Genomic DNA, 27,352 nt, shown 5'->3' on the forward strand with positions numbered 1-27,352 from the left:
TCAGTGGTAAGAAGGTGGAGCTGCCATTCCTGCAGCATCTGAAATGTCACAAGCAGTTAGCAGATAACAACCTTCAGCACACTTAACGATGGCCCAGGCACTAACACATTTTGGGATACTTCACATACTGTACACTCACCATTTTAAGGAAATTTAATAGCACCAAATTATTTAAATGAAGTGTTAATCAGGAAACAATTTATCTCTACACCATAAGCTATTTTTAGTCGTGAACTTTCTACATCAGCGGCTCTTGCTACAGCTCGGGCTTTGGGTTGTTTGGAGAGGAGAAGAAATAAATGACTCCTGGGAGAGATTTCAGGAATAAGTTCACCTTCAGGTCAAGCACAGCAAATCCAACCCAATTCAGGAGTGATGAAACCTGGACCCACTCCTGGCTCCCAAGCCAGGCTGAGCCAGCTCCTAAAGGGCAGAGAGACTGGCCAGTGAGATGGACAGGACAGGACTCTGGCCCTGCTCCCAGCTCTTGGAGAAAGCTGGAACTGAGCAAGTCCAAGAATTACCCTTTTCTGAAGGACTTCCAACCGAGCTGCATCAACAGAATGATGCTCAGTGCCATGTAAATTCAATTTAAATTTCACTGTTTGTCAGCTTGGAGTGAAAATACCACAGAAGTGACATAATTTTGGATTGAAGGCAGTAAACATCCATTTCCCCCAGCTCAGTTTCCTACCAAGTTAGCTTACAAGTGTGAGCACCTTCCCTGAAGCCACAGTTACCAACCTGTTATTTAAAGTCTATACAACATAAATAACAACCCTGCACCTCTCTGTGTTTTCTGGGAGAAGCTGCCACACAGAATCCCAGTTCTTACACAATAAACCCCACACTGCACCTCCAAGAACCCAAGAAGGGACCAGATTTCAAATCAAAGTAAACCTTTTTCCAGGCAAGGTGCTTGGCTTTGCAACAGCAGGAGCAGCCCAACCTTCTACTCCTTTCCCTGCTTCCTGACAGCACAGAAAATATTCCTTTGTCCTGCTGCTGTTTCACTTCCAGTTTGTTCACTGTCCCGCCATGACTCTGACAATGGACTGTGACTTGATGTTAAGGGAAAATTGTTTTTTTTGTTTTTCCCAAGCCCTTGTGCCAGTGGAAACCCAGCAGGGAAGAGTAATCCAGACTTTTTAAAACTCATATATTTTCATAAAGGTGGGGATTTTTCTTTTTTCTTTTTTTTTTACATCTCTGAAATGGAAACTCTCAAGGACTGGAACTGAGTTTGTACTTCCCAAATTCCCAATATTGCCCTGATCAGCCTCATTCCCCCTATTCTGCTCACAGCACTGTTATGGGAAGCACCTTGGGAAAGACCCAAGGTGGGAGGAAATTCAAGGTGTCTGAGGCATCACTGAGGTCCAAAAAGGCTTCAGAGAGGGAAGGGGATGAGGAGGAGCTCGAGCTGCTCTGCTGCCTCACAGACTGTGGTGGGAGCAGAAAAGTGGTTGGATCATAATAAATCACACTCAGAGAAAACTATTTGCTGAAATATGAACTTAAAATATCAGTTACAGGCAATTGAATGGGCATTTTATCCATGGATTTCTTGGCAAAGTTGGCATGGAAATCCATCCTTAAGGGGCATCTTCCAAGCAGTGCTTAAGTGTCAAATGAAGGCACCAACCAAGCCAAGCAGCATTTAACATTTGGGGATGAGGTAATGTGAAGCAGAGAAAACAAAGTGAATTTACAGGCCTAAAAATCAAAATAGAAAGTGCTGATTTTTCCTGTTTGGTCCAAGCCTCCTCCACATGGCAGAGCTGTGTACAAAACCCTCCCAGTGTAACCAGTAAGTGACAAACTCAGCCCTGTGGTCCATTTTAAGGCACCACAAAGGCTTAAGACACCACTTTTCCACCAATACCAAGTGAGGGGAAGCTCTGAGGCAGCAGCACAGCCTGCAAGGGATGATTCCCAGGTGTTTTGAGCTGCGTGGGAGATAACCGCAGATATTCCAGGGTCCTCCTGCCCCTCCAGAACTCAGCCCCAAGAACCTCATCAGAGCTCAGATGAAGAAGGCAGGCACAGCTTGGGACAGTGCCCTTCTTTTCTTTATTTTCTTTCTTTCTAGTAATTATTAACTGATTAATCCTTTTTATGTTTGCTTTTAAGCCAGTAACAAGCAGCAGCTGCTGCCCAGACATCAACAGCAGCAAAGTCTTTCAGTATTTCTAAGCAAGAGGATGAGGAAGCCAAGAGGGAGGAGAGAAGCTCCAACTATTCCCACAGTGTTATTTGAAATTCACTACCTGAATTTCCCAGCATTTGGAATTTCTGGCATAATTGACTTCTTTCTGTGTGATCAAACCTCAGGCTGGCCAGGACACACACACACACAGAGTGAGAGCTGCCTGCTGCAAACTCTCAGGGAAAGTTTCCCTCTGACCTGGCAAACCAAGAAGATGCCAAAATATGTAAATTCCATGCTACAAACCTTAAATTCTTACATGTCTCTAAATATGTTTCCAGAAACTTGCTTTTCTGAAGCTATCAAGTAATTTTTGACTGAGTTCAAATGTGTTAAAAGCTGAAATCTATTTAAATGTCTTCCCTGCAGTTTATTGACTCAGCCCAGCACTTTGCTTCCCTAAATTAGGAAATATAGTGAAAACCAAAGCACACCCCACACCTGGTCATCTAAACTGTACAGAAAACTGGAAAAAAACAACACCAACCATAAATAATTTTCTCCTATGAGCTCTGCCAGGTCAAAACCTGAAGGGTTTGATGAAATCACGGCTTCAGACACCTCAGGGCCCAGCCTGGGCTCTCCAGGAGTTTCTGCTCAGTGGCACCACTTTAAAAACCCATCTCAAACAGCACCATTCAGAGTTGGAAGGAAAAAAAAAAACTTCTCAGTTTTCTCCTAATAAAGGGAAATGTCTCAAAAATGCAGGGAATTCCACCTTGGCTTGAAGGACTGAGGTTTGGAATTAGATGATGTTTAAGGTCCCTTCCAACCCAAACCAGCCTGATCCTATGAAGCATGAGGTAGATAATTATCATTATTATTGTCCAAGAGAAGACACCTGAATATCCAGGAATGCCAGGGCTGCTCACCCCAGTGGGTTTTGCACAGGGACAGGAGTGTGGGGATGGTTTTGCTGGCACATGCAGGAGGTGTCTGCATTACCCATAAATGCAGAAGGCACTTGGCACTTTTATGGATGTCATCCCAAACATGCTGACAGAACTTCCACTAGCCCATTATGAGTTTTGTACAAGCTGTGCATTTTACAAGATAAATTGTCTCCAATGTTTTCCCTTAATGCAATTTTTTAAAATCCACTTAGCTGTATGGACAAGTACTTCAGCAAACAATAAACATCTTTGTTTAGAGCTCAGAAGGAGCTATAAACCACTTCCACCAACAAACTAAAAAGCTTTCCACAGAAGAATCTTGCTGTTAGAAGAATGCATAATACTGAACTTTCCAAAAGTGGAAAGAAGGGCTGTGGGTCTCACCAGGAAGCCATAAAAAGCCCTTTCAGATCATACAGTGTTTGCTTTTCCTAAGAATTAGATAAGAGATCATAGATTCCTCCCATATGGTAACCACTGTGAAATTATGTAGGGCTTTGGCAAGTACAGGGTAACAAATACACAAAGACAGACACTGAAGGCTACCCAGAAACTCAGAATCTCTTGTGGGGGATAGATCAGCAGTCAGGGCTCAAAAACCTCCACATCAGTGGGTTTGTAAATCCCAGAATGGTTTGGGTTGGGAGGCATCCTACAGTTCAACTAATTCCACCCCTACCATGGGCAGGGAGACCTTCCACACCACCAGGCTGCTCTGAGCACCACCAGCCTGGCCTGGAACCCCTCCAGTGATGGAGAGATATCCATCCCTGTCCCAGCTGCTCATGCTAATTCCCTACAGACGCTGCAAATGCAGATTGTCTCCCATTTCCCCCCATGCCAGGCGCTCCCTTACCTGAATTTGGCGAGATGTGTAAACTGCTCATGTCTTTGGAGAGGCCGTTGGTTTTGGGGCTGGAGATGGGGGCACAGGCTGAGGTGGCTCGGGGCGGCCTCTTGCCAGGGACCTTCACAGTGGTTCTCAGCAAGTCAATCTCTTTGCCATGGACATTCTGCATGTAATCCTGCAGAGAGAGGAGAAAACCCCAAACACAGCATCAGACAGGGAGTTCTGGAGAATTAACAGAATTAACACAGCATCAGACAGGGAGTTCTGGAGAATTAACACAATTAACAAACCTGGTTTCACAAGGCTCTGACCCTACACCCTCTGCCAGCACCCACCATATGGTTTTCCCCTTCCTTCCATGCTCCTGATAATCCCTTCCACACTTCACATTAACCCTAAAAATCTGGAGCTTTCTCACAGACCCTCTAACTTCCAGCTGGGTAAGAGGTGATTCACAACACAGCCACGTGTGGGAATTCACCAGCTGAAGGTCCCAAACATGAGGAGCAGACCAGGCTGAGTGTCCCTCCTGAGCACATTCACTTGTGTCTCCTCTCTGCCAGTGTTTTATGCCCTCATCTCCTTCTCCCTCAAATTTAGCTGGAATGGGTCAGCAGGCACCAAAGTTACCAAAGGGCACCAACAGGGAAGGTTTCAGCAATTCCAACATTATTTCCTTACAATATGGACCCTTCCTGCACCTACACAAAACATCATCCAAGGGGAAAAAATCATGCAAATTACATCTGATTAGAGCAAACACTGGGAGCCAGAAGTGGAAAAGGATTTTGCTAATTCTTGCTTGGAAAGCCCACAAAGGGGAAATAAACAGAAAAGCAAATGGACATGGGTGTTTTTATCAGAGGGCAAATTGATCCTGGGATACACCAGCACAGCTATTTCCAGGAGAGATGGTGAATGTTAAAGGCAGCACACAAGACACCAGAGCTCCCATCTCCTGGTACACAGGGCTGTGGTCACTCACATTCCAGAAAAAAATAATTGAAACTGGGACAACTACAGTGACATGGAAAGCAACAAAAGAGACACTCTCCTAAAGAGGACATGCAAGAGGGGCAGCACAGGAGAGGAAAATCAGGGGTGAAAAGGGGCAAGGGCACTGCACAAAAAGCTACCTGGGCTGCCCAGAGAAGCTGGGGCTGCCCCTGGATCCCTGGAAGTGTCCAAGGCCAGGTTGGATGGGGCTTGAGATGGTGGAAGGTGTCCCTGGCCATGGCAGGGATGGAATGGGATGAGCTTTGAGGTCCCTTCCAACCCAGACCACTCAGGACTCTGGGATTAAGGACCCCGAGAGAAAAACAGCGATTTGAGGTGGCTGGGAGAAGATCTGGGCTCCCACTTTACAAGAGATTTCCTGAATTTACCCAAAATCTCTATCACTGCTGCCACAATCCAGGGAGCTGATTGCTCCCTCATCAAGATTCTTTCACCTTTGGCAGTTTTTATAGCACAAATTATTTATTCTGCTCAAAACCCATCAAAAACCTGTACCAGCAATAATTTCTTCATAGTTAACAGAAATCAGTGATAAAACCCTTGAAGTAAGCCATCACAGCAGCTTATTTTTCCCAAGCTGAGAATTACTAACAGGAAAAGGTGGTGTCTGAACAATTAGTGGGGAGAGGACACGGTGCTCTGCTGCCAAGAGAAAAACAAAAGCAATCCACTCAGGAAAATTCCTTTACTAGGTGCTGGAGAACACCTTTCATCCATAAATCATTAACTCAGTAGAACTTTCTTGTTCGGGTGTCACTTCTTCACAAATTAAAATACAATAAGCAAAAGATAAGTGAGCATTCATTGCTTGTGGGCTGTAAAGTGAGGTTTAATCAGGGAGTGACTAAACCTCAGCATGTGCCCTTTCCCAACAGTTTTATTTAACCTACAACCAACTTCAGCTGGAGAAGGGGGTTTTGGATGCAGCTCAGATGAAGGCTGGTGGTGATTTCCCAACTTGAGATGTGGCAGGGTGTTGTTAAAGGCCTTTTGGCTGGGTGCAAAGCAGGCTGAGGTGAGCCACAAAACCACTTGAGGAAGCAAACACAAAACCAATGAGTTGCCGCCGTGGGAGCGAAGCGCCCGAACCACAACAGATGCTGGGTAGGTATTAATGTCAGCTTAAATATTTATGGGGATATATCAAATGTAAATAATAAAGGCCCTTTCATCGTGGGCAGGGTGCAGGGCGATAATCTGCCGGTCTCCCCGAGGAGGGGAGGGCAAGGAGAGCGTTCCCAGCCCCCTCAGATCCTCGGCTCGCTCGGGGAATGAAAGTTCAAACTACAAAATGATGCCGGGGCTTCAGAGGAGCAATGGAGGGTTTGATCAGATTAGAACAGATGAGGGTCTTGCTGTCATCTGGAATATGCTGCGTTAAAGAGAAGACAGCAAGCTGGATTTTGATATGCAAATGGTACAGGGATAACTCCCCAAGATGTTAGTTGTAGAAAATGCTGATCCGAGAAAAAAGGGGAAAAAAAAAACCCTTTAACAAGGCATGAGGGTAATTCAAAGCCAAGTACTTTTAAACAGCACTTAACAAGTCCCTGGAGCCCACTCAACAGTGGGCCACCCCAGACGTGCCATCTTCTGCCCCTCAACAGCTTGAAAAAGTAGTAATTGCGAATCCATTTGCATTTTTCTTCTCAACTTGTCCGCGTTCATCATTCGGCAAGGCAGGGGGAAAAAAAAATAATAAAAAAATAGAAATTAAAGGCAGCAGCAAAGCAGAGGGACCCCTCCCCAAACACGTGGCGCAGAGGAGACGCGGGCGCCTCGATCCCCCACGCCCCGCGCTCGCACCTCCGCCGCCGCTTGTTTTTTACATTTCGCTCCTAATTATGTTGCATCTATTGCCATACACTTAATTAGCTGCATTAATGTGATTTCTTTTCACATAGTCAAGCAATTAAGAGCTATGATTGAGTTTCATTCAATTAGCCTCAACAAACATGCTAATTGATGTCCCAGATGCAAATGAGGTGCAGTGAGAGAAACCTGCTAGCAATTGAGAGTTGTGGCAGGGGGGACCCGGGGCTCGCAGCTCGCTGGCAGCAGCAGCACGGCTTAACGCGGCTCCCCCTGCTCCTCCCAGGGCAGGGGGGACACCAGCCATGTCCCAGAGAGATCCCTACAGGACTGAATGCAGGAAGCACAGGGCTGAATGCCGGAATCACAGGATTGAATGCAGGAAGCACGGGATTGAATCCAACGGGCGCCGTTCCATTGGATCCAACGGGCGCTGTCTGTGGTTCTGGCGGCTGGCGGAATGTTCTGCTGATCCCAGGATCCGAGGGCTACCCAAGGTCTCCATCCTGGCTCAGAGCTGTGAGACACCAGGCAGGCCATGGCCTGCAGTCAGCACTAACTGGCAGCTCCATCTTAGTCAGAGCAGGGCGATGCTGCCTCGGCATCCATCAATCCATAATCCCCAAATCGCGCTCCCCGCGTCGATCCCCATCCCTTCTCCTCCTCCCCAGGTTACCGCCCCGCTACGGCGCCACCGAGGTGTTAATTTGACTACTCAAGGCCATTGACCATTATCTACAGGACTAAATAAACTGTTAAAATATCAGGGGGAAATAAAAAAAGCTGCATTGACTGAAGATGACGCCAAACATTACTTGACAGCCCCACAAAATGAATTGCCTTGAGTAAGAAAGGAACGATGCGCCATGACACAGAATAATGTAAAGTAAAATTACTTTAGTCCTGCTCCTCATACAGCAGCTTTTTTTTCTGTTTACAAGAGCAGAAATTAATTTAACCAATTAACTGAGCAGGAGCCTTTCAGACATGCAAATTGAGCAAATGGGTATGATCATGTTTTCTAAACAAGCCTACCCAAAAAGTGACACCCCCGTTTTGGGGGGGGTCTCTGGATTTTGAATGCCAGCAGTTGTTGAATTTACAGCCGCACATCACAGTGATTTCAGAGACACTCCACCAAGGGCCACAAGCTGAACCCAGGCTATGTGTGGCGCCAGCTTGATGCCTATGTCCAACCTGGCCCTGAGCACTTCCAGGGATGAGGCAGCCACAGCTTCTCTGGGCAAGGGCCTCCCCACCCTCACAGGGAGGAATTCCTTCCCAATGTCCAATCTGAATCCACTCTCCTTCAACTTAAAGCCATTCCCCCTTGTCCTTGTGCTCTAGAGCCATCCTGAAGTTAAAGACATGGCTCAGATTATCAAAAACATGGATATAAAAAACGTTACAGAGTTTGAGGGTTTTCAAATAATACAAGAGTGGTGGAGAGGGAGAAAGCCCTTCACTGGGGTTACAGTTTTACCCTGGGCAAAGTGGTTTCCAAGCTCACATTGAAATCACTCACCTCGGGATAAGCCATGTGTCACAACACTAAAATGCAAAATAATATCTGCTCCTTCCTCGAGGTCTCCCCATCTTTCTTCCATCTGTCCCACTGCCATCCTTTTCCAGTGCACCACATATGAAATGAGAGACTCTCCAAGAGCAGTGACTTTCCAAGGCTATAATGGTATACAGGTATGAATATCACACTTTTTTGGTCCTTTTCAGCTATTCTGAGCTCTCAAAAGCCTGTTTTTCCATCACTAGGAACAGGTCCAGACTAAAAATCCTCCCCAGATCTCTGCCTGGTTTCCACTGAGAGATGATGAGCTTCTAACCTATCCCTGGTAGTGTCCCAGGCCAGGTTGGATGGGGCTGTGAACAACCTGGGATAGTGGAAGACATGGCAGGGAGGTGGAATGAGAAGAGCTTCAAGGTCCCTTCTAACCCAAACCATTCCATAAAAAACACCTTCATTTTGTGGCAGTTGTCCCCCACTGTTCAATCAGATGTAACACTCCTAAGGCTCCACTTACTGAGGTTGAAATAGTGTTTCCTGATCTGAGGCGTAATAAAAATTATTATGGAAAAGGAAGTTTATGGTTGCACCTCTGGATGACATTTCAAAGACTGTGTGCAGCGTATTTTTTGAAAGACAATTCCAATTTTGTGAGCTGACCTATTGGAGGCACAAAACCTATTGTTCACCCTCAGCAACAACCAAATCCTCTTCCCCCCAAACCAAGAGCAGCCCGGGAAATTGGATGGAGCCCTGACTTTTGTGCCTCTCCGTGGCAGTCAGACATTTTTATTGCAAAACGCCGTCTGGAAAAGATGCAAAACAAAATTGCTAAACTGCAAAAAGAAGAAAAGGGGAGGGGGGGGGGGAAAGGAGAAAAAAACAAAAGGCCCCCTTCCCTTTGCTTATTGAGTTCAAAGGCATAACATGCAGCACCCTGCAGCAAATGGGAAGCTACACTAATTTTAAAGCCATAAAATGCTATAAAGTGCCCTGCGGGGCAGGACTACACTGGAGCTAGTTGCACCTAAATAAGCCATGGTTCATTTACTTCGCAGCTTAGCCTAATGTAATCATCAGCAGATTCCTAGCCTAGAGTTGTAACAGGCGCGGAGCCGCGGCCGCCGAGGCGACACTCCCAGCCATGGAGGGGCCGCCGCCACATCGCCGTTGATTAGAAAATTTTTCAGTTTTGACAAGCCCTTAATGAACATAAATCGCTCCTTGATTGGTTTCCGTGTGGGGCCACGGGCACACCTAAGAAGGAACGGCAACAAAAAAAAACCCCACAAGTCTCCCCAAGTCCTGAGCCTCGCTGCTTTTCCCAGGAAGGGCCTGAGCTGTGGATGGAGCGTCGGGATGTGAGCCACAGTGGAATAAATTCATCAAATGGTCCTGGGGAATTAGCTGTCCCCCCCTCTCGCATATAAACACGGCCATAATGTCATTCAGCTTCATAATACACAGTTAATCTTAAGGAGAGCCATGAAATGTTATTTTCTGAGGAGAAGAGAGGAATGGGAATGCGTTCTGGAAAACACTGATCGCCCCAATGTGCTCTGTCCTGACAAAAGGAAGGGCATCATGAATCTGTTTGCTTCACGTTGGGAATCAAGAACATTAAATTTCAGTAATAAAAAGCACTGGCTATATCTATAGCGTGGTGTTAACCAGCTCCATCAGTGTTGCAGGAGCAGGGGAGGAAGTCAGGGCAAGACTTGGAACACAACAACAAAATGTTGGTCCTTCTGTAAATGGACCCCTTATTTGCATAACATTTTAAGAAAACTCTTCCCCTTGCACTTCACTTCTCATTCAGCCTTTGTAACGAGAGCTGCTGTAAAAGACAAACCAGAGTTTTACCATCCTGAGTAATTTATGAAGCATTTATACCCACAGCAGTTAGCTCGGCTGGACAGGAAGCTCTAATTTTATAAACCCCCCTGATTAATTATTAGCTTGGCTTTTGCCTTTTAAATTGCAACTTATTCTGACCCTCAGAATTTCCCTTGGCTTTCAGAAGGGGCAGACAGACACTGGAATGTGTGTTTGCTCCAGCCTGTGCAGCTCTGCCAAAGCACAATTGTGTTTGCCACACTACTGAGTGTCAACTCCCTCGGGGGCACAGAGGCCTGGACAGATCCTTGTGGGTCACTTCCCACCTAGGATATTCTGGGCTGCTGTGATCTTCAGTTTTATATTTTTCTCCCAAATTTATCTTCACTCCATTACATCTTTCAGATTAAGACAATAAAGAAGTTTTCCAAGAAGCTCGAAAGTGACTGAGTGATCTGTACAGCTACAGCACTTTATAAAAATCAGGAATTACTGTACTCATATTTAACTGTTCCTATCATTAATTTTCTTCTATCCTAACCAATGTTTTAGGCATGCTAGTTGATGCAACAGTAACTAAAATAAAGCTTCAGATTTATCTTCATCAATACTCAAGCTGCAGGATGTGTTTTTTTGATCACTGCTCTCTCAGGAGGGAGAGCCACATCACATATGAAAAGTACCACAGAATCCCAGAGTGGTTAGGGTTGGGGCAGACCTTAAAGCTCATCCTGTTCCACCCCCTGCCATGGACAGGCACCTTCCACTATCCCAGGTTGCTCCAAACCCTCTGCAGCCCAGCCTTGAGCACTTCCAGGGTCCTTTTGTCAGCCTAAAGACTGATTTGAGGATTAGCTGTTTTTAGGAAATGCCACTTGAAAGGCCCTTCAGAGCCAGCCAACATCCAACTTTACGTTCCTTCAGAGCAAAAACAGGGGGGAAAAAAATGGACATACATGATGGTATTTTAGAAATATGTGAGCATGAATATTTTTATTAAAGCAACACAAACAACACACTTCAGAGCTATTGAACTGCCTGAGGCAACAACCTGGAAATAAAGCTGAGCTGCAACGATAGCTGTGGGGGATATTCCTAATGGGAAGGGGAGCATGGTTCCTTCGCTGGAGTAGCACCAGGCTCTGGGGGCTGACTGACCACACAGGAGAGCACACTGCTCTCAAGGATGAGGGGAGATGGGATCCTGCATTTGCAAGCAGGCTTTCTGTTTCCAAACAGTTCAGGAAAATCACAAGAGCTGGTAGCAAAAATTTCAACTGCAGCTCTGAGAGAAATGCTGGGACCTGAGAAAAATGCATGGAGGTACAACACTTCCAGATACCAACACAGAGGACATTCTCTAAAGCCTCCTGCTTCTCACCATCTGCTTTTTCTGGAAGAAATGGCCAAGCAGAGAAAGCTCAAACAACACCTCAAGCCTTAAGGAATTTTAACTTGTTTGTAGGGTCTTCCCAGAGAATGTGTCCATATAATGTATTGCTGAAGGTCTTGTGCCAAGTTTAGCCTAGTGTTGGATCTGATTCTCCATCAGGCTGAAATGCTGCCTTTTTTTAAAAAAAAAATCCAATCTATTTGAGGATAGAACAACACTGCTAACGCTCACATGGGCTGCTCAGCCAGCCAGCACTGTATTTAGGGGAGAATTTGGAACTGTGGCTCCTGTCAGATGAATTGAGCAAACCAGGTGAATCCACACCTCCCTCATGGAGATAAAGCCAGATTTCCCCCCTCAATCACATTTGCAATCCCCAGGTGATCACACTAGACCAGTGAAGGCGAAGGTTAAAGGCTGCAGCCAGCAAACACCAACCCTGATGGGCACATGGGGTTTGTGTACCCGCTGTGTTCTAGGTGGGCATCACTAGGGGAATGGGCATTCCTTCTCATGTATTTAAGAAGCTCTTCTTCCCCCATAAGGTGCCCCAGCACTGAAATCAAATCTAGACCAAATTAAACATAAAAGGGGAGAACTCCCCTTACCAAAACATAGCTGTTTTCAGCCTTTTTTCCCTTTTTCCTTCTTTTCATAACCGAGGCGCAGCGATGGTGAAGACACGAGAGCAGAGAAGGGACATCCACAGCTAAAGCTGTGTCACGTGCTGACCCGTGGCACGCTGGCAGCCCTGTGGCAGGCAGCCAGTGGTGAAACATCATCAGCTATTCATCAGGAGAAGGCTCAGATAAAGCAAGGCTGCCCAGCAGGTATCCTGGTGAATGCATTCCGGGAGCATCCCGCCATTAAAAAGCCAGGAGATGCCTCGGCGAATTCCCCCGGGGCCCTTTGGGGAGGCTGACACGGAATTTGCCGGCCAGAATTTTAGTGATCCACTCCACAGCTCTGCTCCAGAAGCCCAAGATGAATAGGGAGCTCTGGTGAACTTTGAAGCCTGAGGGTCAAAGTTCTCTCTCATTATCCCCAACCATTTTCTATCGGCGCAGCTCCTCGGCGTCCCAAGGGACGGGAAGGTTTGAGGCTCTTGAAAAAACCTGACACGACCAAGTCAGGAAACAGTAGGGTGCTTATGTACACATATTTTTCTTCCCCCGTTTCCCTCTCCCCCCACTTTCTTGAAAAGAAACGAGAGGGATTTTGCTATTGTGTCAAACATCAACCTGGTGGCACCGGGAGTCGCTCGTGAGGCTGGCACAATGCCGCGCTCGTCTCAGCACGCTGCCCTGCCAAACAGCCTGACCCTCCCAGGGACACCTCCTCTGCAAAAAAGGGCCTCATTTGATTTTTCCCTCCCCACCCCAAAACCTTTCATTGTGCAGGCAATGCTTTCAAGGAGGATGTCAGGGCTGGATTCTGCAGTACCTATTTTCTGTGTTTAAACCACTGCTTCCTGCCTGAGCTGCTACCGAATGCATCTGGCAGAGACAACTGATGCACCTGTGGCCAAACCTCGAGCAATATTTAACACAGTGCTCACTATCAGCCACTAAACATTGTAATTGGCCCTTCAAATTGGCACCGGGTGTTAGGCTCTGACTCAAACCACAGGCCGGACAGACCAAATGATCCCCTAGATTTCCTTTTTCTGCCACCACCAGAGGCCAGCCCACCTTTCACTGCAATTAAAAATTCACTCCAGAATAAAAAAACCAACATTTTGATGAACTCAAATGATATACACATTTGAAGCAACCCAAATCTGATTAGAGCTAGGCTTTGCACAAGTTTGGGAAACTGACTTTACACAGCAAACAAAAGCTCTTTTCTTCACTGCTGCTTAATGGGAAACTTGGTAGGAATAAGGTCTGATTTTTCAAAACAATGTAAGAAATTATCCCAGACAGCAATGCAAGCACAGCATTAAAAATTCATCGCTTTCTTGTGAAAAAAAAAAGGAACAAAAAATTACTGACAAACAAAAACCAGCAAAACCAAACCAGAAACACAGTATCAGAGCTCTGGTTGGGGGAAGACCCTCTCACCTGACAATCCCAAAGAAGAAATTGTGATGCTCCTGCCAACAAAGTTTAGTACAAAGTGTACTGGGAGTGTGACTGAAAATATCTGTGGTTCCCCCACAAACCCTTCTGATCCACACAAGGAGGAGAAGGCAACACCGAGCCCAGCACCTTCTTCTTGGGGTGGGGGGGCACGGTGGAGGACAGAGGGAAACAATTACAGGCTGGTAATTACTTCTTCTTTAAATGGATTCCCTCTAATCTCCGATGGATTTACCTCTAATCTCAAAGTAATTACGTGTAACCTCAGTGGATTCTCACTCTGGGGGCGCCGCCGCCGCTCCGGGGGAGCCTGCACAGGAGAAGTTTCTCCATTGTCTGCCAGAGCAATGGAAAGCTCACACGTGCACGGCCCTGCCAGGAACAATAGAGCCTTTTCCAGCAGCCAGGAAGGGGCCAGGGCACACACAACAGCCTCATCCTTGCTTGGTGACCAGCACAATCTGAGGCACACTCAGGTGTGCTCCATGGAACATGCAGAATCCCTGCTTCCCTTCTGGGAGCAATGCCAACACACAAATCTGAGTGTTTCAGGGCTACTTCACAGCAGAATTAGTCACGTTTGGGCACTAAAATTGGGCAGAAAGACATGAGCTCCATCACACAAAGGAGCAGTGAAAACCCTGCTCCAGAACATCAGGGCTGAGGGACAAGGTTTTTGATGGGAAGCAGCAATGCCTGGAAGCTACTTGTCATCTCATTTACCACATAATGTGTAAGAGACATGGACATCACATCAGAAACCACAGCAAAGCATCATTATGGCAGGACCTGAGACCATAAAACCTTGTGTCAAGGCAGGGAAAAAGTGCTAATATTCCACAGACAGGGGCAAGCACAGCATCAGCGTGGCCAGACATGGATGTGGCACTTGGGGAGGGGGTTTAGTGCTGGGCTGGATGACCTTAGAGTGCTTTCCAACCTTAATGATTCTAGGGCTCCATGCTCCTCAGACACCACCCAGCTAAAGCAGAAGTTTCCTGCCAGTTCCAGGTGCAGGTTTGTAAACCCCAAAATTAATAGAAAATGCATCAAAACCTTAATTTTCACTCCTTAATAAAAACGTGACCAGGAGCTCAAGATGCCACCAACAGGTTTAGAAACAACTGGCCCTAAAAACATTACAAGTGGCAACCCTCTGATTTGCTTGTGTGGGATGATGATAAAATACAAGATCAGATATTATATAAAACCACACATACATGTGTATCTTTATATATATTTATATACTTGTATTTATTTTTATATATTTATATATGTAGGTAGATATTTCTATCTATATATCAAATATCCATATATCTCACATCTTTATCTTTATCTATCTATCTATCTATCTATCTATCTATTATATATGTATGTATGTATCTATCTATCTATCTATTATCTATCTATCATCTATCTATCATCTATCTATCTATCTATCTATCTATCTATCTATCATCTATCTGTCTGTCTATCTATCTATCTATCTATCTATCTATCTATCATCTATCTGTCTGTCTGTCTGTCTCTATTTTTATATATGTATAATACATATTCTACCTTGGTGAGGGTCACACCATGATTTCTGGGGTGGGCTAGTCGTGAGTGGGATCTCTGTGCTCCTTCCACCCCCGACTAGGAGTTGTGCCACACACTCTGAGGGACAGACAGCATCCTTGGGACAAGGATAGATGCCTCAACATGGAAAAGTTGTATAGTACAGTTTCTAATGGCTATGCAACTTCCAAAAAGCTGCTCAGAATTACTCCTGAATAAACCACAAGCCCTGCACACTGACAAAGACCTCTCCTCACTCTTTACTACCTCTAGGAAACTTTTTCTTGTGAAACCAGTTGGTTTTTAACCCTGGGATCAACAACAAGCCCATAAAAGAAAATAAAACAGAAAACAAAGCAGGAAATGAAGGCTTTAAACAGTTCCAGCAGGCTCTTGGGATGCAGGGAAGCCCCAGTCCCAGAGGAGTCAGAGGAACTGGGGCGCACTCAGACCTCAGGTGATGGTTCCCTGGGAGGGAGGGCAATGAGGAGAGGGCAGGAAGCTCCTGAGCACAGAGGTGCCACCAAGGCCTGGCTGAGGCTGCTGCCAGGGCTGGGGCTCCCAGGGCAGGGGTACTCACGTGCAGGCTGGGGTGGTAGGTCAGCACGCCGTTGTCACACAGCGTCACGTACTTCTTCTTCCACTCCTTGTTCAGGGACTTGCCACTCCGCTTCAGCAGCATCCCCTGGTGGGGCACAGAGAGGGAAAAGGTGAAATGGCAGCACAAACAACACACAACTGCCTAAGACACAGAGAGAAGAGGAACTGCCTTTCCAGATGAGCATTTTCAGACAGGCTTTCCCCTTCTTCTCCCACAATGCACATTCCCTCCACTGGCTTTGTCCAGTGGGTAGAAAAACCCTCTTTTTCCTTGAATTCCATGCCTCAGGAAAGCACACTGTGGTGTGACCCACATGGATTCCCAATGGATAAACACACCCTGCTCTGCATTTCCTAACCCTCTAAAATAAATGATGAGCCCAGGTTGAGGGATTACCCTGCTGTGTGGCCTCTTCCTCCAGCATCTCCTGGGGATTCCATGCCCACAGAAGAGCACACAGCTGTGTTCTCATTCCCTCTGCAAAAGGGGGACACCACCATGGAAACCCCTCACTCCAGCAAAAGAAACCCCAATCCCAGGCAAGAGTAACAAAACAGAACCAGAGCAAATACAAAGTGTTTCAAGTAAATCCTGGAAAATTTAATGACAGAGGAGTGACTAGAGAAGAAAGGAGGTGGGCAAAGTGAATCTCCTTTCCACAATATTCAATCAAGGATGAATGACAACAGTCACAGAATCCCCCCCAGAATGGTTTGGGTTGGAAGGGACATTAAAATTCAGTTCCAACCCTCAGCATGGGCAGGGACACATTCCACTGGATCAGATGGCTCCAAGCCCTGTCCAACCTGTCCTGGAACACTGCCAGGGATGGGGCAGCCACAACTTCTCATCAACAGCAAAGATTAAAAGTCATCATTGTGTTCCAACAGACAAACAGACAGGAACTGCTACTGTACATTGACCTGTTCTCAGCTGCAAAACCGAAATTCATTTTGAAAGATAAAATACCATGTGCTGTAGAACTCTCCAGGTAGTAAACGAAGGATGCGCTTCCTTAGGAAATTTTAATTTTCAACCCAAGCCAGAAGGCAGTTCCTAATGGATCCAGGCAGTGTTGTGGTTGTGCAAAGCCTTACTGGAGTGTCCAGTGGAGATCCCATGCTCAGTACCCACCACAGGGACACACTGGTGTCACAGATCAAGCTCTGAGCAAAGCAGACACATATCCATTTCAATAAATCCCAACCAGCAATCCACCCAACACAAACTTCAGCTCCCTAATCCCTATAAAACAAGTTTTCCCCTTCTCACTGTGCAAGGCAATTAAAACAAAGGGAAAACAGAACACAGAAAGATGCCCTATCAAGCACGGCGCTTCCAACTCCCGTGGAGTCATTAAAAGTGGTTTAAGCCTTGAAAACGAGTTCCACTGTTTGTTTCCCCATTAAACTTGCAGCTTTATGAAGTGATCCCTCTGCAGACCCTGTCCCAAAGCCAGGAGGGGACACAGGTCAGCTCCACTCAAGCAGAAGCCCTGCTCCTGGCCACACAGCTGGAGCAGAACTTCAGAGGAGAACCCTTCCCAACACACTCCATCCATGGTGGGACCATGAAGAAAAGCTCTGCTGGACACTGAACAGCACAGTGATCCAAACTCCCAACTTTCTGCCTGCCTCTGGGCCACACGTCTGTATTTTTTATTTTATTTTTTTTTTGTTCTGCTCCTTGCTAGAACTCAAACTTTTTCAAGGAGAACGGGGCTTCTGAAACGCCTCCTCACAAAAGCTCCCGCTCATCCCAATTACTGCCAGCCGGCGCCTGCAGCCGTTGTTTTCTTCTATTAAAAAATGAAAGCTTATTTCTGCCTTTGACTCTCCTGTTTGTCTATAGGAGGTGATCTGTCTCTTCACCTTTCCCATCTTTCATACCTCACCTGCAGCACAGCACTGGTGTTTAGGGGGACCCAATTCTAGTTAGTGCTGTGCCGTGGGGATCAAAAATTACTGTTTCTCTTCACTGGTTTGTTCTTCAGACCTTCTAATGGGGGAAAAGGACTAAGGATCACAATGGGGATTTTTTTTTCCCTTTGCCTTCTTTTTTCAAGTTTTGAAGCCAGTAAAATGTACATATTTCATAACTTTTTAACTGCCCCTTTGTTATACAGAAAACATGTTATTACTTACATAATTTTCAATTTGTGTCAATTATAGTCTCAATAAAGAGTAAAAAATCTATGACCGTCATGATTTTTACTACTTAAAGTTTTGCTGCTATCTAAGTAGGAATTATGACATTCTAGTTTTGGATCTAAATGAAGAAAATTACTCAAAATGAGGTTTTACCATGTTTTTAAAGCAGAACTCTGTGCTTTGATGTAAAAAAAACCAAACAAAAACCAACCCACCCAGCTCAGAACTGAATAGGGATGATGGACCTATTTGTGCCTAGCTCACAAACCAGACTTCCCAATCCATTTTCTTCAGGCATTCCTTTGGCAAACAGAATCATTTTCACATTATGTGATAATTAAAAGTATCTTGAAGTACCTGGAGAGCAAACTGCTGTGAATACAAGGAGCTAACTTAAAGTGCTATAAAGCAAAGCAGCCCATATAAACCACAGATTTTATCCCCAAGGCCACCACTTTGTGGTAATTTTATAGAATGGTCTGGAGAAATGGTCTTAGAATCAGAGTTTAGATCAGTTATAAATGCACTTTAACGTTAGCTACACGTAAAAAAAATGGCCCACATGACAGGAAATGTTATTTAAAAAAAAAAAAAAAAGTCCCTTGCTTCAGTCACATTGTGGCTATGTTTGAGTCACATCAGATCCTGTGCTGAGGAAATGAGATCCAGGGGTTCCTGCTGGCCCCTGGCACCTCCAAGGCAATTCAGAGGCAGCTTGGGCACGTCCCCAGTCACTGCCAAACACCCTGGAAAAATCCCATTGAGTCCCCAAGCTAGGCAGGAAGAGCCTACATAAATCTTCTACTCCAAATACCAATTTTTTGGGTCTAAATAGTCCCTGCCTCAAACAGTTATTAATTGGATGATGCTGTTTTCCCTAACTTCTAGGAAATCTTTAATTTCTCACAGCCCTCCACGGGCAGTTGGGTGCAGCTCCAGAGCCTCCAGACTCAACACTAAGGATTTAACACCTCTGATTTCCACACAAACCCACAAGAACTTCACACCTCCAATAGATTTTTAATTTTTTTTTTTTTTACCACCTTCCCTCCAAAACTACAACTCTGTGTTGAAGGGAGGAATGGTGAGTCCTCCAGCTTGTGGTTTGAAGGAGCTGGAGGAAAAAGGCTCCAAGTGGAGTGCATGGAGCTCAGTCCCTGGGTTTTGCTGGAGGATCCAGGGAGCGAACGGAGCCGGCTCTCCATTAGTAATGTGTGTGCTACATCTACTCCCAGGAGGTCATTGCAAGCCAAAAGCAATGTTAAGTGTACAAGCTTTAAATAACTTACAAAGTTAATGTAATGAATGCAAGTGTGATCTGAAATCCATCACTCAGTGGCTTGCTGTAGCCTCAAGCTGTGATAAAACACCACTCATAAATTTATATTAAAACTCTGTTCGATAGCAATTATTTACCAACAAAGATTTATTGATTGCATTTGCTGTTAGGGACTGGGGCCCTAACTGAGTCAATCAGCTTAGGCTGCTGAGCTCCAGGGCACCTGGGGAAGTTACAGACTGCCAGCAGGCTCTGCAATCCCAACATTACCGTGGGAGCAGCAGCAGCTAATGAAAAGCCGCCAGCCCCGGATTGATTGGAGCCAAGGTGGAAAGAAAACAACACACCCAGCGCTGGTGAAGGGACCAGGGCTTGTGGAGCACCCAGCTCACCTGAACACACAGCAACCAGCAAAATCTGCCTGCTCTGGGTGCCCTCTGTGAGCTCCAAACCTTGCCTGCTTCAGTAACGACTCAGTGGTGAAGCGATCATCAATTTGTTCTACTGAAATATTTTAGGTTTTAAATAGCAAATTATCAATGTTTCAAAAAGTGATCCCTTGAAGATGCTGGCAGGTGAGAAGCCTTAAAAATGGTTTTTGAAGTCAGCAGAGCCAAGATTGACCTTCTGGAAAAGGAAATATAGTACCTACGAGGCAGGGGTTGGAACTAGATGAGCTTCAGGATCCCATCCAACCCAACCATTCCATGATCTCACTTTGGTTTCTATTTCCTTTCAGACATTTACCCCACTGCCATGGCTGAGGTGCAAACTTCTGCCAGCCTTTTGTTCCTTCCCCTCCCTAATTTTTAGCTGACCCCATATTGTTTCCCTGATGCTGTTCTGACAGAATGAAACAGTCATCTCACACTTCATCATTAACAACAGAAATTCCTGATTTTCCACTCAGGGCTGTAGCTCCCATAGCCATGATTAGCAGCTAGCGCTGCTAGGAATTTTCTTCAGCTCCTGTGCATCCTGCTCAGAAAAGAAAAACTCTCAGCCATGAAAAACCACCTCCTCCAAATAACTCTGAAGGCAGCCACTCAGCCAGGATCACAAACTAATTGTTACACACAAATTCTGGCCAATAAAACACCAACACCCACTCCTGTGAATCTATTAACGTGGGGAACAAATGCTGGTGAAACACCCAGGATTCCGTGACCAGCCAGCTCTGCACAGTCTGTCCAACACCACTGAGGGCACCCGATAATAAACAAGGGATTCTTTTTTTTTGCCTCCTGAAGGTTTAGTTGTAACAGGTTTCTGGTGGTAAAGTCCATTCTTCAGCAGCTCAAACTGCTTCACCCCCAAACGATACCTGCATGCCAAAGGGAGATTTTGGTAATGACTGAATCATTGATCCACAGAGAGTCAGAGAATCCCAGAATGGTTTGGGCTGGAAGAGACTTTAAATTTCATCTCATTCTGTCCCTTATCATGGACAGGGACACCTTCCACTAGACCAGGTTGTTCTGTCTTTAAACCTAAAATCCTCTAGGGAATAAACTGTTGAAGATTCCCAGTGTATGTGGAATCCTTCCATAAAAATGTAACTTGTTTTGTCAGTTTCTTAAACTGAGATCTTTTTTCCCCCAGGAATTTAAGGGAATGCTGCTTGGTCTTTTGGTCAATGAGACATGAAGCTGGTTTAAGTTTTTATACTTGGAAACCTGTAGCAACCTCCTGATACTTAAAGGGAGCTTATAAAAAAGAGGGAGAGGGACTTTGGATAAGGGACTGGAGTGCCAGGACAAGGGGAATGGATTCACACTGCCAGAGGGAAATTGGGATAAATGGGATATTGGGAAGGAGTTGTTCCTGTTGGGGTGGGCAGGCCCTGGCACAGGTGCCCAGAGCAGCTGTGGCTGCCCCTGGATCCCTGGCAGTGCCCAAGGCCAGGCTGGACAGGGCTTGGAGCACCCTGGGACAGTGGGAGGTGTCCCTGCCATGGCAGGGGTGGGATGGGGTGAGCTGCGAGGTCCCTTCCACCCCAAACTATTTTGGGATTCTATGGCCTCTTACAGTAGCAGAGCACAACTGGGGACCAAATGAACCACAAAACAAACAAAAAAAAAAGGTTACAAGAGCATGGAGTGGCTCTGAAGAGTTCTGAAAACAGGAGAGCTCAAACATTCTCCACCTTCAGTATCTAACAATAACATTGCAAAAAACCCTCCAAAACCTTGTTCTTACTACTGTTGTGCACAAGGAAAACCCCTCCCACCTCCCTTCAAAACTGGCACAGCAGCAGCAGCAGAGTTTTGCTACAAAGCTGCTCCCACACTGCAGAAACTATTCAAATTTATGTTCTGCGCCTTTAGGAGAAAATGAAATCAGAACATTGCACCCAATTCTCTTGTAGCATTCCCTAAACACCAGGCAGTGAGTGCACAGCAGGTAATTACTCCATGAATGGTTACCTAATGCTGGGGCTCATCAGCCACGATTTCCATTTGAAGACCAAGAACAGAGAGGATCTATCACCTGACTTGGGGAGCAGAAGATAATGGCTTTGCTTAAACTTGAAGGACAATCAACCTGCAACTCGTTATTTTCCAAGCTCTCTGCACACAAGCTATGAAAGAAAATTAGAAAGATGTACTGAAAAAAACCCCAGTGCTGATGAAGCAACTCTTACAGTTCATCACAGCACCAAGGAAGACTGCCACCACAGGACAGCCCCCAAATTCCTGCAAGGAACAGCAGCTAAGGACAAACTCAACGGGAAGAACAAACTTAGCTGCATCTCACTGTCACTGCATCTTTATTTTTAATCCCAGAATAGTTGGAAGGGAGCTGAAAGACCATCTCATCCCACCCGCTGCCATGGGCAGGGATACCCTCCATGATCCCAGGCTGCTCCAAGCCCCATCCAACCTGGCTGCTCCAGTATTTCACCCTCTGGATCTTGCCAACACAGGTGATGCACGAGTTCCTCCAACTCTTCTCGAGTTCTCCTTCAGCGGCAGCTTTGGCACTCTTTGCTTAGCCCTGCTTTATGACTATTTCTAAAATGAGACTAAAGTCAAGAGCACATTGCAAACTCTACAGTTACAGCCACCACACATCCTTCCTGTGGAGCTGAACATGCAAGTGTGTTACAAAATGCAATCAGGTATAAGGGACTGGCACATCCATTGCATTCGCTGGGAATGTCCCAGGCAGGAATGATGCACCTGACTCCATGTTCTCAGAAGGCTCATTTATTACCTTATCATACTATATTATATTAAAGAATGCTATACTATACTAAAGAATACAGAAATAACACTTACTGAATTATAAAAATTAAAATAATAATAATAATGAAAACTCCTGACTCAGTCCAGAGTCTGACACAGCTTGGCCCTGATTGGCCAAAGAGCCAAAACAACTCACAGCAGAACCCAATGGAACAATCACCTGTAGGTGAACAATCTCCAAACACATTCCACATGAGCACAGCACAGGAGAAGCAAATGAGATCAGAATTGTTTTCCTTTTCTCTGAGGCTCCTCAGCTTCCCAGGAGAAAAATCCTGGGTGAAGGGATTTTATCAGAGAATGTGAATGCTACACACATCTTTCACTCTAACCCCAGTTTACCTCTCTGAACACGACACAGTACAAGAAAATCACATTATTTTCCTGCCTTGCAGTAGTTTATGCCTCTGTTGCCTTCCAAGACTTATTCTGCTTACTCTGGACTGCTAAAAAAATAGGAAAAAAAGGAATCCCAGCCCTTAATAATCTCCAGTAGTTGGTTTATTAACCCCTTGGCACTGGCAGCTGTGGTTTCCCTGACACCAGTGAAATGCACTTGGATGCAAATCATTACCTTGGGCAAAGGAAAAGCAGCATTGGGGAGAGAGCAAACACCACTGTGGGAAAGGCTCTGGCAATGGCTGAAGGGGCAGGCATGAAAAGGGAGCCCCAAAACACTGACTTCTCTCAAGAAACAAACAGCCTTGGGTGGGTGGAGGAAAACAAGGACTCCTCGTGCAGGCATGACCACTCCTAGGCGGAGGATCTGCTCTTCCTCGCAGGAGCACTCCCCAAAATTCTCTTTATCATGGTTTATATAAAGTAGGGATTTGGCTGGGGGAGCGGAAAAGGGAGAAAAGCCATGAAAAGCTTAAAACCCAATTTTAACTTTCTCTCCTGACACTATAGTGTTTCCATAGAAACATCAGGAAGACCACTTAAGAGCAGCTTTTTTTTTGCCTTTTTTTTTTTTTTTTTTTTTGTAGCCATGTTTGGCACCATACCCCTCCCCTGGCCAACCTATTATTTCACAAATGGATGCGTTCCGTGCAGGCTCCGATGGAAAAGGGGGGCAAAGAGAAAAAGAACCCGGGATCTTTAACCAGTTCCCTTGTGGTCCCCTCCCTTTTTTGTTGGTAATATTTCTGTCGTTCTGCCGGGGCTGTATGGTACAAAGGGTTACACTTTAATTGAGCTGTCAGCATCTCCAACAATCCTATAAAACTCCGATTATGCACGGCGGGGTTAGTGACACACTTGTTATTGTGGATGCCCTATTTGCTAAACCCGGCCCCCCCCCCACACAGGTCACCTCACCCAGGCGACCTTCCTGTCATTAGCCTCGTCTATTCCTACCTCACCGCTGTGAAAATCACACAAGGAAAGGCTTCAAAGCCCTTGCCAGGACTGAATTCGACCAGGAGCTAATCACCCACAAATCCAGCTCAAATGGCAATAATTGGCTAAACTGCTCACCTCTCCAGAGCTCAGCAGTAATTTGGGATAATAAAGAAAAGAATTATTCAGCTAACTGCCCTGAAATGTATGCTTTGTGACCGACACACTTCACATTTTAATAATGATGGACACAAAATCCAATTTAATACAGCATCGGCTGAATAACAAACCCAAGAATGCTGGCAGGAAAAAAAAAAAAGTGTGTGAGTGTGTGTTCCTTTTTTTTCCTTAAACTGTGTTCCATGTTATTGTACAGAAAGGATTCGCACTTCATGTCAGGAAATTTTGGGACCAAAAAGGCCTTCGACAACCAACCTCAGAAACTCTGCTCCATAATGGGATTTTGAAATTTAATTTAATTTTTTTTTGAACCCAAAAGAGCGTCCTCCTTGAAAAATAAATTTTGCTGAACAGTTAGTTATACCTCTGGTCCTCAAACTTTTGTAGGGGTAGGAGAATAAATATCCTTTTCAAAAAAAAAAAATCTGTATTAGAAGGCCACCTTCTTCATAACTCTGATTAACAATATTTCCTGATTGTTCCATTTTTCTACTTTTTGCTCCATTTTTCTACTTTTGTTCCATTTTTCTGCTTTTACACCTCGTCCTGTGGTCAAGGACCATCAGCATCAATGACCCCACCAAAGAAGGGTCTGCCAGGACACACTGAACTGGTTCAGCACTGCAGTGCTCACAGAATCCCAGAATGGTTTGGGTTGGAAGGAACCTTAAACCTCATTCTGTGCCTGCCATGGGCAGTGACACCTTGCACAGGACCAGGGTGGGTGAGCAGGGCCCATCAGGATGCTCCAGCACTCTTTCATGCACACACCCAGCTCCCTTTCCTCCAATCTCTCCCAAGACCAAGAGAAATAAAGGAAAACAGATGAAACAGGCATTCCTGGAGGTGTTCCTCGGATGTCCAGCTCAGCCAGAGGGGTGAAGGTGGTGATGTCCTTCAGAGATGCACTCAGTGTATGCTGGGCACTGTCCTCTCATCATTATAGCAGCAAACAAATCAGGAACGTAGCGAGGAAAAATGCTTTCCCTACTGGATCCTGTTTCCTGGAGTTCATGAAATCATGTTTCACATTCTCAGAAAAAGCTGTAAAAAATGTAAATTCCATCTACAACACGAGGGAAATACCTTAAGAAATGCAGAACTTGCCAAGACACACAGGACAAGTGCATAAAGAGAGCTCCAACCACATCTCCCTGCTGCTTGCTGAGTGTGTGAGCAGTCATGGAGCTAAAGAGCTCAGGAAAATGATGATTTACCTACTGCTGCAGCAGAGACACGGCTTTTTAAACAACCCTTTTCACAACATACACAACTGCCTGCTCTTTCTTCTTATGAATCAGTCTGTACTTTATCACCTGAAAACAAAATCATTTTGGCTCCAGCTGGGAATACATAAAAATGTGCAAATAATTCATTCAAAAACCTTCTGGTCTTGGCCAAGAACCATGACTTGAGTCCCACTGGGAGAAGATCTCTGACAGGGTGTAAAATTTGGCTCAAAATCCACCCCCACACCACCTCAGGTGGTTGGGGTGTCTGAGCAGGGTCAGGAGTTGGGCTGAATGATCCTCATGGATCCCTTCCAGCTCAGAATATTCTGGGATTTGATGCCTCTTTTACACCAAGGCATCTCCACATCTCCAACACCTCCCTGAACCCAGGGAAAACCTATCCAAGGCCATTTCCCAGGATTTAAGGGTACAGCCTAAAGGCAGCTTTCAAACACAGGTTCTTCACCCCTTGTTCTTAAATTGTGACAGCAAAAAGGCAAAGTGACTGCTGTGAGAAGCAGAACTCAGTTGTTATAGAAATTAGAGTTAATAAAATATGAGACATTGCCAGTGCCAGTCAACTGCAAGAACTTTTCTGAGAAATTATAAATCAATGGTCTTGACAAGGTAATTATTAGTAATAACCTGAGACACCCCAAAATTTGTTTTTTGTTATTTAATATTCCTCTTCTGAGAAGAAAAGGTTTTGTCCTGGCCTGCCTTGCTTTATACACAGCACTCACTCCTCCTTTCCCCCACTTCCCCAGCTTAGCATTAATCAGGGCAATTTCAAAATAAAGGATTCTGCATATTGTGTCAGCAAGTTAAGAATTGTAATATTGTTTTAATGTTAAAATCACTCCAGATACAATACTTCCTGTGTAGTGTATTTCACGGCTCATTTGCTTCAACAGATATTAAGCTTCAGTCAACAATTAACTACTGACACCTTTATTTATTTATTTTTTTAAACCGAGAAGATTTAGCAGAAGAGCTAAAAGCACAGCTTGGATTTATTAGATGGATGCTAATTTGATGTCACCAGTTTATTTCATTTCTATCAAGTATCCAATCTTGTGAATGATAGGGTCACTCAGCCCACATTGCAGATGAACTGAAACTCAGATTTGAGCACATCCTTCAGCCCAAGAATTGCTGCAGAAGGGCACCAGTTTAAAAGACCATTTGAACTGTTAATTGTTTATCACTTAGCACACGGGATCGTTCGCAAACACAGCCAATGTTTAAATGGGGTTTTGGACTCAGCACTTGTGGTTTTCTGCAAGGACCCCACTGGCACTGCCTTAGCCTGGCTCCACCTGCAGTTTCATGGTGCTGCCCCAGGGACAGAAGCCAAACCAGCCCATTCCTGAATCAAAAGGCATTTCCACGGTGACAGCAGCAAAATCAAGCTGTCATCAGAAGACTTCACCTCCCTCTGTCCAATCCCCATCAGAGGGATGCAGAATCCTGGAATGCTTTGGCTTGGAAGGGTCCTTAAACACCATCTACTTCCAACCCTTGCTAGAGATGTGAACCCAAGCCATATTTTACACTTCATGAGGCATTTCCATCTCTCAGAAGCCTTGGGACACGATTTTGGATCACTGGCTTGTACCCAAATGATGTCAGGAACACAATGTGACACCAGCCAGGGAGGTCTGGCATCAAGTCCAGAGCAGTACAATTAACAGGATGTTGTAAACATATTGTAAAGATCTTTGTCAAAAACTAAACCCTCTTGGAAATCTCTACTCCTAGAGAAAACCGAGCTATAGTTCCGTGGCCAAGTGTGATGCACCACAAAGAGTGACAGACCACGTTCCCCTCTGAGCATTCCTGGAAGGACACCTGGGAGATGTTTCTGGAAGAAATGTTTCCCTGATTTCCCCACATTTCTCCCTGCAAAGCCTTGAATTTCTTCATCTGTGATCTGTAAGGCAGAACACAGGTTGCCCTGGGAATTTAATGCACTGGTCACTCAGCTTTTTAATGTTTTGGAATACTCATGAGGGACAGCAGGTATGGCAAAGGTCATAAGGTTTATTAAGCCTTACTCACTTATTAAGACTTATTATGTGCTATCTGTTTATTAAGACTTATTCATCTATTTACTAAGACTATCTGTTTATTAAGATTTATTCCTCTGTTTAT

General features: G+C 45.2%; 1 protein-coding gene across 10 annotated transcripts in view; it reads right to left on the minus strand.

Annotated features, from left to right (window-relative positions):
* Window positions 1-27,352, minus strand: part of AGAP1 (ArfGAP with GTPase domain, ankyrin repeat and PH domain 1) — a 321,395-nt gene that overhangs the window by 110,062 nt on the left and 183,981 nt on the right. For all 10 annotated transcript variants that reach the window (XM_054277889.1, XM_054277883.1, XM_054277881.1 and 7 more), the window contains 2 exons: window positions 15,751-15,855; window positions 3,959-4,127 (listed from right to left, as the gene is read on the minus strand). In XM_054277889.1, the coding sequence (XP_054133864.1) occupies window positions 3,959-4,127; window positions 15,751-15,855 (274 nt within the window). The remainder of the gene's footprint in view (window positions 1-3,958; window positions 4,128-15,750; window positions 15,856-27,352) is intronic.

Source organism: Melozone crissalis, unplaced genomic scaffold, assembly GCF_028551555.1.
Source record: "Melozone crissalis strain CALT ecotype California unplaced genomic scaffold, PUWL_Pcris_2 ptg000023l_1, whole genome shotgun sequence".
Taxonomy (NCBI): Eukaryota; Metazoa; Chordata; class Aves; order Passeriformes; family Passerellidae; genus Melozone; species Melozone crissalis.